The 13,066-nt window shown below is 39.2% G+C and overlaps 1 protein-coding gene across 1 annotated transcript; it reads right to left on the bottom strand.

Annotated features, from left to right (window-relative positions):
• Positions 1 to 2,859: 2,859 nt before the first annotated feature.
• APOE (apolipoprotein E) lies at positions 2,860 to 12,677 on the bottom strand. The gene is made up of 4 exons (XM_073602137.1): positions 12,525 to 12,677; positions 11,692 to 11,751; positions 10,233 to 10,383; positions 2,860 to 4,614 (listed from the first exon to the last, which is right to left on the bottom strand). The coding sequence occupies exons 2-4, from the start codon at positions 11,732 to 11,734 to the stop codon at positions 3,984 to 3,986; spliced, it is 825 nt and encodes a 274-aa protein (XP_073458238.1). The 5' UTR covers positions 11,735 to 11,751; positions 12,525 to 12,677; the 3' UTR covers positions 2,860 to 3,983.
• Positions 12,678 to 13,066: the final 389 nt, after the last annotated feature.

The raw sequence follows: 13,066 nt of genomic DNA, 5'->3' as shown, positions 1-13,066 counted from the left end.
ATTTTCATGGCACACCTGAAAAGATTTAACAATTTTTGTGGTAAAGAACTTATTTATTTTTACATATATATTTAGTTTTACTTTCGCTTGCTTCCTTGCTTTTCATTTAACAGTTTCCCTTTCTGAGTTCCAGACTTGATTAAGTATTTCTCCATCACTTAACAATGAACAAACTTTATTTATAAGCATCAAAGTTGGAACTGAGTAGTCTCTATTATTATAATATAATTAGAGCGATTGAGTTCTCCCGAGATCTCGCACAAGTCTCGCGTTACGAAAGGAACCAATGAATGACAGACTGACAGAGATTGCTTTTTTATATATGTTACTTTTTTAACTTTTGTGACATTGATTTACCATAACATTTTTCAATATGTTTTAAAATGCCAGTAATTTTAAATATTTTTCAAAACTCCCACGACACACCTGCAAATTTCACAAGACATGCAGTTTGAGAATCACTGCTATTCACCGCACATTACAGATTCCCTACCAAGGTGTTTCTTGTCTAAAGAGTTGGTTTTAAAGTTCTTCTTTAATGTAGGCCTAGACAGTGTGTTAGCTCTTTCTCTAAATTCTGATAAAAGCATATGTATCGTAGGATTTTAATTTGTTTAAACAATAATCCTTTGTCCTATTTTATGGATACAAGGGCTGCTACATATGTATGCAATATATACAGCAAGTAGGCTGAAGTTCTATTTAACCATTACCCCCTTTAAGTCATTCTCACTGTTACATGATATCTGGCTATGCTCACTATTTGCTGCAGAATTTCCTTGCCTTGGGTTTTCCAGGATGCCTAATGCCGCGTACACACGTGCGGAATTTCCATCAGAAAAAATTTGGATGGTTTTTCCAACGGAATTCCGCTCAAGCTTGCCTTGCATACACACGGTCACACAAAAGTTCTCTGAATTTTCGACCGTCAAGAGCGCGGTGACGTACAACACTACGACGAGCCAAAAAAAATTAAGTTCAATGCATGCGCCGAATTGTTTCCGAGCATACGTGATTTTTTGCACGTCCAAATTGCATACAGACGAATGCTTTTTCGGATAGGAACATTTTCCGACCGAAAAATATAGAAAACCTGCTCTCAATCTTTTGCTGGCTGGAATTCTGCCAGCAAAAGTCCGATGGAGCAGACACACGGTCGGAATTTCTGACCAAAAGCTCACATCCGACTTTTGCTGGCAGAATTTCTGATTGTGTGTATGGGGCATAAGTCTTTCTCAAAGCCTAGCAATATTTTTTAATAGAATCATGCATCAAGGAGAACTTCGTTCTGCACTCCTCTGCCCAACAGTGTGCAAAAAGACTGCTGTCAGCTGACTTCACTCTGCCAGTCCAGGCTCTGGAGCGATCACGATTTTAATGTCAGGATCCACCTAGATGCCTGGACCAGTAGCCTCTCAAAGATCCAGCCATCCCAACCACTACACAGCACGGTGCTACAGTGAGCGCTGGAAGGGCAGAGCAGAGAGCTGGTGACTGCTCACTGAAGACTCAGAACTGAGCAATCAACGGTCTTTGATCTTAGAGGCAGCTAGTTAAGTATAAATATATATATTTTTTAATTCCCATACTTCTCTTCATTCATTCATTCTTTTTTTTTATATTCTTCTTGTTATCTTACCTGTAACAAGGTCTGGGAGACAAGCATTTTTCCAGTCTTACATTAAATACATGAAGTGTTTATATTGGACCAGAGCTGCTCCAAAATGTGGAAAACAAGAAGCATACATTTTATAGAGGCAAACTAGGGTTTATTTTACAAAAAGATAATGTGCATCTCAAGCCAAAACATCTTTTGTAGCATGAAGAAGAATTATAACCTCTTGCCATGTTTTTTTATCATTGTCTATGTTCCTGATGGGGCAATTCTGTCTCTTTCTCTTGATTTGTCCTGGAGATCATAATCACATGGACAGAAAGTGATTGAAAATATTTACAGAGGGTTTCCCTTCACTTATAGACCTCAAATAAAAACCCCACAAAGGTTTAAACCCTTCACTTCTCTATCTGGAATTTAATAAAAAAACAATATTTTCTTTTATACATATGCAATATGAAGCCATATATCAGAGTTCCCCACACATTTTTAACAAAGGGTCAGTTACCTGTCTTTCAGACTTTGGGTGGGGGGACAAACTGTGGTCCCTGAGTGTAATAAAATAGACTTAATGTCTGTGGTCAGTGGACAGAGGAATATTACTCCATCGTTGTAAGAGAAAAATGTCCTTGTTGATGTCAGCAGGAGTAATAATGCCCATTGCTGGTGTCAATAGGAGGAACTGTGCCCCATCAATGGTGTTAGTGGAAGTATGTACCATTTTTGGTGTCTGTGGATGGAATAGTGCCTTATTGTTGGGGTCAGTGGGAGGAATACTGCTTCATCATGTGAGTGATAGGAATAGTAACCCAAAGGCTGACTAAAGGCAAGTTAAGGGTCACATCCAGCCCATGGGTTTCAGTTTGAGGACTGATGGCATGGATGGTCCAATAGTTGCAAGTAATACTATAAAATTGTGAAAATAAATTTGCAGTTACTGGGCTATTTCTGAACTTCAACACACATAGGGGGATGTCACGTGGCATTCATCCCATGACTACGGACAAATGCTCACTCTTCTTTATAGATGAGGAAAGGATATAAAGTACCACATGTGTGCCGTCATCACGTGAGGATCTGGTGGGTACAAAATGCAATACTCATAATAGGTATTTAGGATCTATCCAGTCTGGCTTTATGAAGTTGAAATTGTGACTGGTTGCTATGGGTTGCTGCTTTTTGCAGTTGGTCCCCTGTTTTTATCTTACCACTTCTTAAAGGCAATGTATCCGTTTTACACAATAATCAATTAATCAGCTGTTCCCTTTATTTGTAAACGGTTGACATAAAATGCATTGTACAACTGACAAAATATACTGTGTATGATTGTTTTTCTGTACACAAACATTGTGATTGCACACAAGTATTACAAAAACACATAAAACTATATATATATATATATAGAAATGAGTATTAAAGACATAAAATTATACATAAAATTCTATTTAGTTTAAGCTACCGCATAAGTAGGAAATTGAGGTCCTGCAAGACCTTTTGATTTTGGCTTGTTGTAGTACCAAAAATTTTAAGGGATCATACATCATCACATAAGGCATATACAATGTGTTTTGTAGCTTTTACTATGCTTTGCTTTTTTTGCATGGTTCTTTCGGTGCTTTTATTGTGGTATATTGCAAAAATGCAAGCAAAAACCAAAGGATATGTATTTAGTAAAAATATGCAGGAGGGCATGGCATGTACATTCAAGTTATTCAAAGGTGTAAACTCCCTTTATTTTTTAACAGAAAACTAGCATCCATCTCCAAAGTTAAAAAAAATATAGAAATAAAAATACTTTCTGGATATGCTAAAGTCAGATGCTTTATACATTTGTCTAAAGACATACAGCATAAGTGTCAACCCCAAGCATGCTGAACAAGGTGATCATGATGATTTTGGAGTTACCAGATGTTTTTAGAAAGTTCAAAAAGCCTGAGTGCTTGTCTTTTGCCTGAAGCACCTTGGTTGAAGCTGCAGATGTTTCAGCAGGCACCATTACGTTGGCAGATTGTATTGTTATGTTTGGTCTTTTGATGATTAAGAGGTATTGTTAACCTGTGTTTGGCTTGGAATAATTAAGAATTTTCTTTTTTAAGAGCAGAATTTCAGGGCTTCAGATGCCCTAGCACAAATACCAGTATATAAAATGATTACGCCTGGAATTGGCTGGACCTTACTAAATTTTCTTAACTTTTTGGCTTGTCCAGAGGCAGTAAAATAGTGAAAGTGGGGTTATGTGCAGCTGGCTTTAAATTTACAATCTCACTTGGGTGGCAAGCTTTTGGTATAATATTAGCAGCAAATGGCATATGTATTACAAATGAAATGTTAAGAGCATGGCAGTAAAGACAGGGATAAGGTCAATGTTTTACTGTTTCTTGGGTGGCAAGCTCTTGGCCAGGGTCTGAAGCTGGTTACGGAGATTTTCTACAGAGGGGTTGAACCATTTGCGCATCTGCTCTGACAGCTTGTCCACGCTGCTCTTCACATCTGAGGCCATCTTTTTAACTTTGCTTTGGACATCCTTGGCCACTGAGGCAAATCGATCTCTTAGCTGCTTTCCTTGCTCATCCATGGCATCTTTCAGAGACTGAAGGCGCTGTTGTCCTTTCTTCTTCAGGTTGTTGACAAAGGGCTCAACGTTTTTACGGAGGTTTTCTACTTTCTCCTGGGTGTTCTTGCTCAGGTCATCTCCATACTGGTTGAGTTTACTCTTGAGGTCTTCACTATCTTTTGCAAGGCGCTTCTTCAGCTTTTTCATGTACATACTGACCTTTCCTTGGACATCTTCGATGTTCTGATCAAACATGGATTTCAGGTCTCCAGAGTACTGAATGGCTCTTGTCTTGGTGTCCTCCATGTCATTCTTGAGCTTGTCAGCCAGTGCAGATATCTCATCAGTGAAACGTTGGTTAGCATCTTGAGCCATGGGGCCAACCTTGCTCTTTAGATCTTCAGCATAATTGCTAAGCTCTTCCATGGTCTCTTTGATAAGTCCACTACAAGTAAAAAGATGTAGGCCTTAGCAAATATGCCATAAAATAAACTTAATAAAGGAAAAATAATTATCCTTAATGTATACCTAAAGCCCAAATTATATTTTTAGTTCAGTTTTGAATAGCATGTGGAATGGGTAAGACCTCTATCAGGTTTATTTGTTGTTTGAGGGGATCTCACTTCACTTCTCTTCCTGTACCAAAGACATACCAGGAAGTTAAAGGAAACCTCTCCAAAGTGAGTAAAAACCCCCTTCTGGATAGTTTTCACCAGAACAGGTGTTACCATTAAAAGATCAACCCTATGTTCTTGTTTTGGAGAAACAGTTGAAATACCCTGTTACTTGGTGTCCCAGTGGAACCAGAACAAAGAGAGTGAATCTCTCTCACACAGACACAAACCGCAATAGAAATGTAATAAAATGATTTTAACATTTCCCCACTCCTTCCGAAATGTTAAAAAAGTTTTAGTTTTGCAAACTCAGCTCAGCTCTAGGCTTTTTATTTTAGATTTGGATATAATAATGGAGGGTGAAACATCTTTCAGGGTTTTATTATTACCAGTGGGAGATGTTTGCCTCAGTTCCTGTACCCTAGTGATCAAGACAGGATAATATGAGAAACATTTCCAAAAGAGACAATTTTCTAAGCATAGTAGAGTTGGAACCTCTAGCAGGTTTTCATTGCTGTTTGTGTCCCTATTGTGGAGATTTACCCTTCCTTCCTACATTCATGATACCTTGGACAGACATTTACTGTACCTAGCAGAGATAGCAACAATTTATTTAATTAGTTCACCCAGACCACCAAGATGGTATGCAGGTGGTGTTGGAGTTTTTTTGTTAAATTGTCCAGCATGCTATGGAAAATGAGTGTTATATTTGAACTCTAATGTGTAATAGTTAAATAAATTGTTTTATTAAAAAAATACAAAATATGTAAAGCATCAGTTTGGAAACCATATTAATAAAGTACAAGGAATGCTCACAAAAACCAAGCACATGATTTCACAAGTCAGGCCATGCTTATTCCACATTCCTCTGTGAATGTAGGTGAAAAGCTGACACTGACAAATAGAAACCGTGAGGTTGCTGCAGGGCAAAAGGCAGACATGCATTTCAATTTCAAATACATAAACGTTGCTGTGATTAGAGCATCTGTCTTTAAAAGCAAAGTGATTACAGATCATGTAATACATAATACTTAACACAGAAATGCTTGATTGAAAGCTTCACACATATGAGGACTAGATGCTCAGTAAGCATGAAACATATGCTGTTTTAGAAGCAAACATTTGGGGTTACCTAGGGAGTACATCTGTTCAAGATGACCCACAATCTGCCTTCATCGTAATCTAATGCTCATTTAAAAAATCAAAGAGCTATGAGAAGTAACACCTGGCATTGGCAACCAAGCAGTCATCTTCTCTTTGATCCTTAACTCTGCTCCATAGCAAAGGAAAGGACTAAACGATTCTCTGTGTGAAAAAAAGTGTCTTGAACCAATAGAAGCATTCATTATCCACTTCTAGGATACTGGAAATGGCCCAGACATGTGCAAAATTTGGAGCATTGCTTGTTTTTTTCAGGCTTTTTAGGCCAGGTTGACGCTTAGCTCCTACAATTTTATGGTGGTGAGACAATCAAACCTGCTGGGGAACCCATCACTGTTTATCTGGCAACATGGCCAACATAGTGTTGAAAATTAAGATGGCAGGTCTGAAACTCACATCTTTAATAACTTGACCTCCACAAGATTTTCCCCCCTTCATCACCAGACCTTTTTTTTTGCGATATGGGACTGCGTTACTTTAGCGGACAACTGCACGGTTGTGCAACACTGTACCCAAATATAATTTAGGTATTTTTTCCCACAAATAGAGCTTTCTTTTGGTGGTATTTGATCACCTCTGCGTTTTTTATATCTTTCTCTATAAACAAAAAAAGACTGACATTTTTGAAAAAAAAAAAAACACAATAAAAACACACTATCATTTTATTATTGAAAATAAAATTCTTTGAAAGAAAAAAAAACATTTTTTACTTTCTGCTATAAAACATACAATAATAAAATGTAAAAAATCTAATTTCTTCATAAGGTTAGGCCAATATGTATTCTGCTACATGTTTTTGGTAAAAAATAAATCCTAATAATCATATATTGATTGGTTTATGCGAACGTTACAGTGTCTACAAACTATAGCATATACAGTGCCTTGAAAAAGTATTCACACCCCTTGAAATTTTCCACATTTTGTCATGTTACAACCAAAAACATAAATGTATTTTATTGGGATTTTTTGTGATAGACCAACTCAAAGTGGCACCTAATTATGAAGTGAAAGCAAAATGATAAATGGTTTTCAAAATTTTTTAAAAATAATATGTGAAAAGTGTGGCGTGCATTTGTATTCAGTCCCCCTGAGTCAATACTTTGTAGAACCACCTTTCCCTGCAATTACTGCAAGTCTTTTTGGGGATGTCTCTACCAGCTTTGTACATCTAGAGAGTGAATTTTTTGCCCATTGTTCTTTGCAAAATAGCTCAAGCTCTGTCAGATTGGATGGAGAGCGTCTGTGAAAAACAATTTTCAAGTCTTGCCACAGATTCTCAATTGGATTTAGGTCTGGACTTTGACTGGGCCATACTAACACATGAATATGCTTTGACCTAAACCATTCCATTGTAGCTCTGGCTGTATGTTTAGGGTCAATGTCCTGCTGGAAGGTGAACCTCCACCCTGTATTTGGCTCAATCCATCTTCCCATCAACTCTGACCAGCTTTCCTGTCCCTGCTGAAGAAAAGCTTCCCCACAACATGATACTGCCACCACCATGTTTCACAGTGGGGATGGTGTGATCAGGGTGATGTGCAGTGTTAGTTTTCCGCCACACATAGCATTTTGCTTTTAGGCCAAAAAGTTCAATTTTGGTCTCATCTAACCAGAGCACCTTCTTCTACATGTTTTCTGTGTCCCCCACATGGCTTCTCACAAACTACAAACAGGACTTTTAATGGCTTTCTTTCAACAATGGCTTTCTTCTTGCCACACTTCCATAAAGGCCAGATTTGTTGCGTGCACAACTAATAGTTGTCCTGTGGAGAGATTCTCCCACCTGAGCTGTGGATCTCTGCAGCTCCTCCAGAGTTACCATGGGCCTCCTGGCGGCTTCTCTTATTAATGCTCTCCTTGCTTGGCCTGTCAGTTTAGATGGACGGCCATGTCTTGGTAGGTTTTAAACTTCTCCACAACTTTATCCCTGACCTGTCTGGTGTTTTCCTTGGCCTTCATGATGCTGTTTGTTCACTAAGGTTCTCTAACAAATCTCTGAGGGCTTCACAGAACAGCTGTATTTATACTAAGATTAAATTACACACAGGTGGACTCTATTTACTAGTTAGGTGACTTCTGAAGGCAATTGATTCCACTAGATTTTAATTAGGGGTATCGGAGTAAAGGGGGCTGAATACAAATGCGCGCCACACTTTTCAGATATTTAATTGTAAAAAAAAATTGAAAACCTTTTATCATTTCCATCCACTTCTCAATTGAGTGCCACTTTGTGTTGGTCTATAACATAAACTTTTTGGTTGTAACATGACAAAATGTGGAAAATTTTAAGGGGTGTGAATACTTTTTCTGCTTGTGACTTAGCTATATTGATTTTAATTTTAAGCTGTGAACTGGCTTATTCAGTAACATAATGCAAGAATCAAATCACAGTACTCAGTGCAAAAAAATCACAATCCATCTCACACTCAGGGCTGCTGATAAGGCAGCATAGCGGGCCCAGCCCCCATCAGTTTAAAAGGGGGTCTGGCACCTGATGAGCAGGAGGGCCGGCTGTACTGCCTTATTGCGGGCTCTTGTGGCTTCCCCTGCAGTGCTGCTGGCTTTGCCTCCTTTTTCTCCCTATGGCTGCGCTGCAGGGGGATTGATATCTGGCCCCCCACCCCCTTGTTGTCCAGGCCCCCCCTGTGTGACCCCTCCCCTGCAGCACTTCCGGCTTCCCTCCTCTCCCACCAGCAACTGCTGCAGTCACATAGTGGGATGGTTTTAGGGTGGACAGCTATTTGGAAATGGGATAGTTTTAGAATGGAAAACTATGTCCTATTTGCAGGTCCTTTCCTTTCCTGAATGAACACAGTGGGGGTTATTTACTAAAGGAAAATACACTTTGCACTGAAAGTGCACTTGGAAGTAAAGTTGCTGTAGATCCGAGGGGGCAATGCAAGGAAAATAAACAGCATTTTAGCTTGCACATGATTGGATGGTAAAATCAGCAGAGCTTCCACTCTTTTCAGATCTACCCCTTAGATTTATAGCGACTGCACTTCCAAGCGCACTTTCAGTGCAAAGTGGATTTGCCTTTCGTAAATAATCCCCAGTGAGTGTTCACTCCTGTGTCCATTCGTGTTTACTATGCTTCAGTTTGTGAATGAACAGGGAGCCTCTGAGCACAGAGCACTTCCCATTCATTCACTGTCCAGTGCAGGTGGGGCTGCAGAGAAAGGGACTGGGGTATCTTTTTCCTCAGTCCCTTTCTCTGTCTTGAATGTGCGACATCAGGAGTCTGTTTAGACCCCTGATATTTCACAAAAGGCCCCCCAACAGGGCAGTTAAAAATGTTTTAAAAAATAAAATTCTAAAAAAAGTAAAAAAAAAAAAATTCCTAAAAATAATTTGAAAAAAAATAAGGATTCCTTCAAATGTGCTTTGCTCGCTAAAGAGCAGTCAGCATTTGGATCGCTCTTCAGAGAGCATTTGACAGGTGGTGAGGAGGCATACTGCCTGCTTTAACCCTACACTAGCACACCACAACTGCATGTGGTTGCGGGGCATTTGCTGAGCAGTGAGTTTCACCTGAACGGGTCTGTGGCAGCAGAGCATCAAGTCTGTTGCATTTTAACAAAAAGATAATTTGATATTTTTGGAGGGGAGGCCCTGTCAGGTAGGCTGTACAGGGCCCCATGATTTCTAAAAGTAACCCTGCTCACACTGGTTGGATGAATTCTGATTGGCTGCTCCAGGTTAATGCATTTTAAATATAAAATATAAATATAATTATATAAATAAGCCCAATAAAATGAGTTTAAAAAAATGAAAGATGCTATCCCATCAGTATTCGTGAAATAGCCTTATATAGTATCAAGTGTGTGATATTCAATTAAAATGTATGAATGTGAGCAGCAATAGATGCTGGCAACCTGTAAATACTAATACCCGAACACAGCTGTTACATGAGCTGTCAAGAGCCATCAAGCTAGATATTTTATTACTTATCCACAGGCTACCATCATACACACCTATACCATGTAGCCTTGAGCTAGTCTTCATGTCTTCTCTTGTTCTGGTCATTCGTAAACAACATTCATTACACATCTGTCATTTTTCTTGCTCAACTATCTGCTGAGTCTAATGACAACGTTGTGTTAAGAAGAGCAGAACGTGAAATGACTTGCCATAATTATACACTAGAAAGTGAAAGCTCTATAAAACTGAGTTAGCCTGTGAGTTCGTAGCTAGATAAAAAAGATAGCAAAGCAGCAACAGCCCACCATTTTTTTCCCCCACAAGGCATACAGAAATGGGTTACCATTTTTCCGTGTGTCCTACTTACTCAAGTTCTTTACCAAGTTGAGAGTCTTTCATCTTTGATGTAGCTTCATCTGCGGCCTCTTCCATCTTGTTGAGGGTCTGCCAGAAGCTGTCCAGGGCAGATTCCCATTTTGTCTTGGGTTCATCTTTGAAAAAAGAGCGAGCCTGGGCCCCTGCGAAGAGAACATAAATGAGCATCCCAGCACGATCATCATACTATTGTTTAACAGTGGAGAAGTATTTATGATTAGAGAGGTATGTCTGGGTTTACCAGATATCAATAAAAACATTAAAGGGTATGAAGACTAAATGTTTTTTTTTTTTTCATTTTAGAATGTGATAGGGTTAGCACTTCTTTGTTTTTTATTGCCTTCTGTGTCTCCGCTGGGAAGAGGCTACCTAATGGTCCTGGTGATGGGAAAGTGAGGGGTTGAGGAGAAATTCTCCAATCATGAATCCTGTTATGGTGACAACTGTCAAAGACAGTTGTCACTTCCTGTCTCTCTGGGACAGGAAGTGAATTGAAATCTCTCCAAGGATCACAGACAAATCCCACCAAACAGACAGGGGTCTAAACTATCCCCTACTCTATCCCAAAAGTAAAACAGTTTTTTAAAAGTTTTGGCTTTATATACACTTTAAAATCGGAAATAAACGCTATGATGCTTCAGCCATTATGGAACCACGAGATTTAAAATCAACAGTTTATAAATTACTCATAAAAAATCTTTTTTAAAATGTTAGACTACAGATTCAGAAAAGGCTTTATGTATTCTTGAAGCCTAAGTCCAGCCATAATGTTTCCTATAGTTTTGATAGAGTGAGGGAGAGTTAAAATTTCTGATAGGCATTCATTTTTGTCTGTGGCCCCAATGGGAAGATTTTTCCTTACTTACTGTCCCTGTGACACATGTACGAGTATAAGCAACGAGAGTGCAGGCATCAAAAGCACAGGAAGGCGCACACAGCAGTAAAGCATTGTCAGAAGTTGTACTCTTTCCCACACTTCCAAAGTATATTTTTGGTTTTGTCTGTATATCTGCCTGCAAAGATTTCCTATCACTCCCTGTTATAATAGAAAGGGAATGAAAATCTCCTGAATAGAGAAAACATGAAAGAGTCCCTAACACTTGCCCATTCTGTCCAAAACATGGCCTGGCTTTAAAGCTGGTCAAACTCCATTTTACTGAGCATCTGTAACCAAAGTTTCATTTTGTTTGTTGGGTACCTGTTTGGAAATACCCTTGTACCTTATTTTCTATAGAGAAGGAGAGGGTTAGTGTGTGCCCACAGAAGAATTTCCCAACATTCTCGAAAATCTATTTGTGTATTGATTACAGCTTCAGAAGGTTGGAAGCATGTTGGCCTCCTAGCGAAGAGTAACATGGCCCAATCCTTACACTATTGATTCACATTGGAAATACCGTTTGGGCCCTGTATAGCCACCATTAGCTACAGTAGGTCATCTTTCAATGAATTACCTGCTAGGAGCCCAATTGTCAGGAGTAGAAAAATCACTTTCATGGTTATTCAATATAGTCCTGTGGGAGAAAAAAAAAAAAGAATTGTTAGCGTAAAAGGATACTGTATGCTTGACCTTTTTTTGCTTTATTCTATCTATGGATGCCACCACTAAAACACTAAACTCTCTGTGACATGACATCTATCAGCGAAAAAAAAATGAAATTCCAAATCTAATTCCTATGGGATGTTTTAATCAAACTTTGGCTACCAAATTCCCCAATAGTCATTTTGGAACTTTAGAAGTTCTAGGAAACACTAGAAACCAAAGAGTGGGATTCTTAGCTCCACAACAGCTGGGGAACATCAAAACCTTAAAGAGAACCTTACTAAAGCTGATATTTTAGTTCTTGGTAGATGCTAGCTAGATATATCACTCATTAGTTTCTTTTGTCTATAAGAAGTCTGCTTAGGAAACCTAGCACCTGAAATCCCAGTTCCTTCCCTACTTTGGAGTCAAACTTCTGTTACTCTATCATGGAACATCCCATTCTTCTAATAGTTTTCTCTGCAATATAAGTAATTGGAACAGCAAACATGAGACCCCCTATTTGACCAGGTGACCATATCTGGGAACACAACTACAGATCAATTTATATTTATCAGAGTCCCTAAAAAATATAAGAATCTGCTGGGTAGCTTATCAATATCTAAAAAATGAATGATGGTAATTATAATACTATATCACATTTGGATAAAATAACCCTCATTAACTGGCCACCCCCACCATTTATATATATATAAGCACTCTTTCCTAGGACCTGTCTTTCCATCCCAAGTCCATGTACCTCACCTTCTCAGTAGCAGCAGTCTCTGTCCCCCCCTCCTTCTCTTTCTTTATATAAGCAGCAGGCTGTGAGCTGGAAGGGTTGCACTTTTGCACCTTGAAGCCATAGGCAGACACATGATCAGTGTTAGGTTGGAGGGGGCGAAGTCTTCTGAGCAATTTATTCCCTCTGCAAACTTAACCCTGAGCTGCCTGAAAAGTGAAAGTTTAGGAAGTGATGAAAGTTTTAAATGATTCATGCATTCTCAGACATTAGTGAACTTTGACCAGATCTAGGGAGATCATTCATTTTTCCACTGCCTGTCCATCACTTGGGACTTCAGTGGAAAGGTGGGTGTAGAGCAGACCTGGGCAGTTTACAGCCTCCGGGTCACATCTGTGCATTTCACTGTCCCTGTTCAGCCTGCATGATGTCAATTAGAAAATAACTGTATATAAGTGTCCGAGAGTCACATAGATGGCAGCAGCTGTGCTTCCGCCCTCGTTGGTCCGCCGGTTGCCAAGATGGTGGTGGTCACACTTCTGAGTGGCTTCGGCCATGTAGGAGG

Source organism: Aquarana catesbeiana, linkage group LG10 (assembly GCF_042186555.1).
Source record: "Aquarana catesbeiana isolate 2022-GZ linkage group LG10, ASM4218655v1, whole genome shotgun sequence".
Taxonomy (NCBI): Eukaryota; Metazoa; Chordata; class Amphibia; order Anura; family Ranidae; genus Aquarana; species Aquarana catesbeiana.
The sequence above is the reverse complement of the archived record's forward strand: the minus strand, read 5'-3'. Positions and strand labels throughout refer to the sequence as shown.

Coding starts and splice junctions, on each gene's coding strand:
- APOE (XM_073602137.1), bottom strand. CDS start 11,734: ATGAAAGTGATTTTTCTACTCCTGACAATTGGGCTCCTAGCAG. Junction 10,384..11,691: donor GACAATTGGGCTCCTAGCAG/GTAATTCATTGA, acceptor TTCTCTTCGCAG/GGGCCCAGGCTCGCTCTTTT. Junction 4,615..10,232: donor CAACTTGGTAAAGAACTTGA/GTAAGTAGGACA, acceptor TTTTACTTGTAG/TGGACTTATCAAAGAGACCA.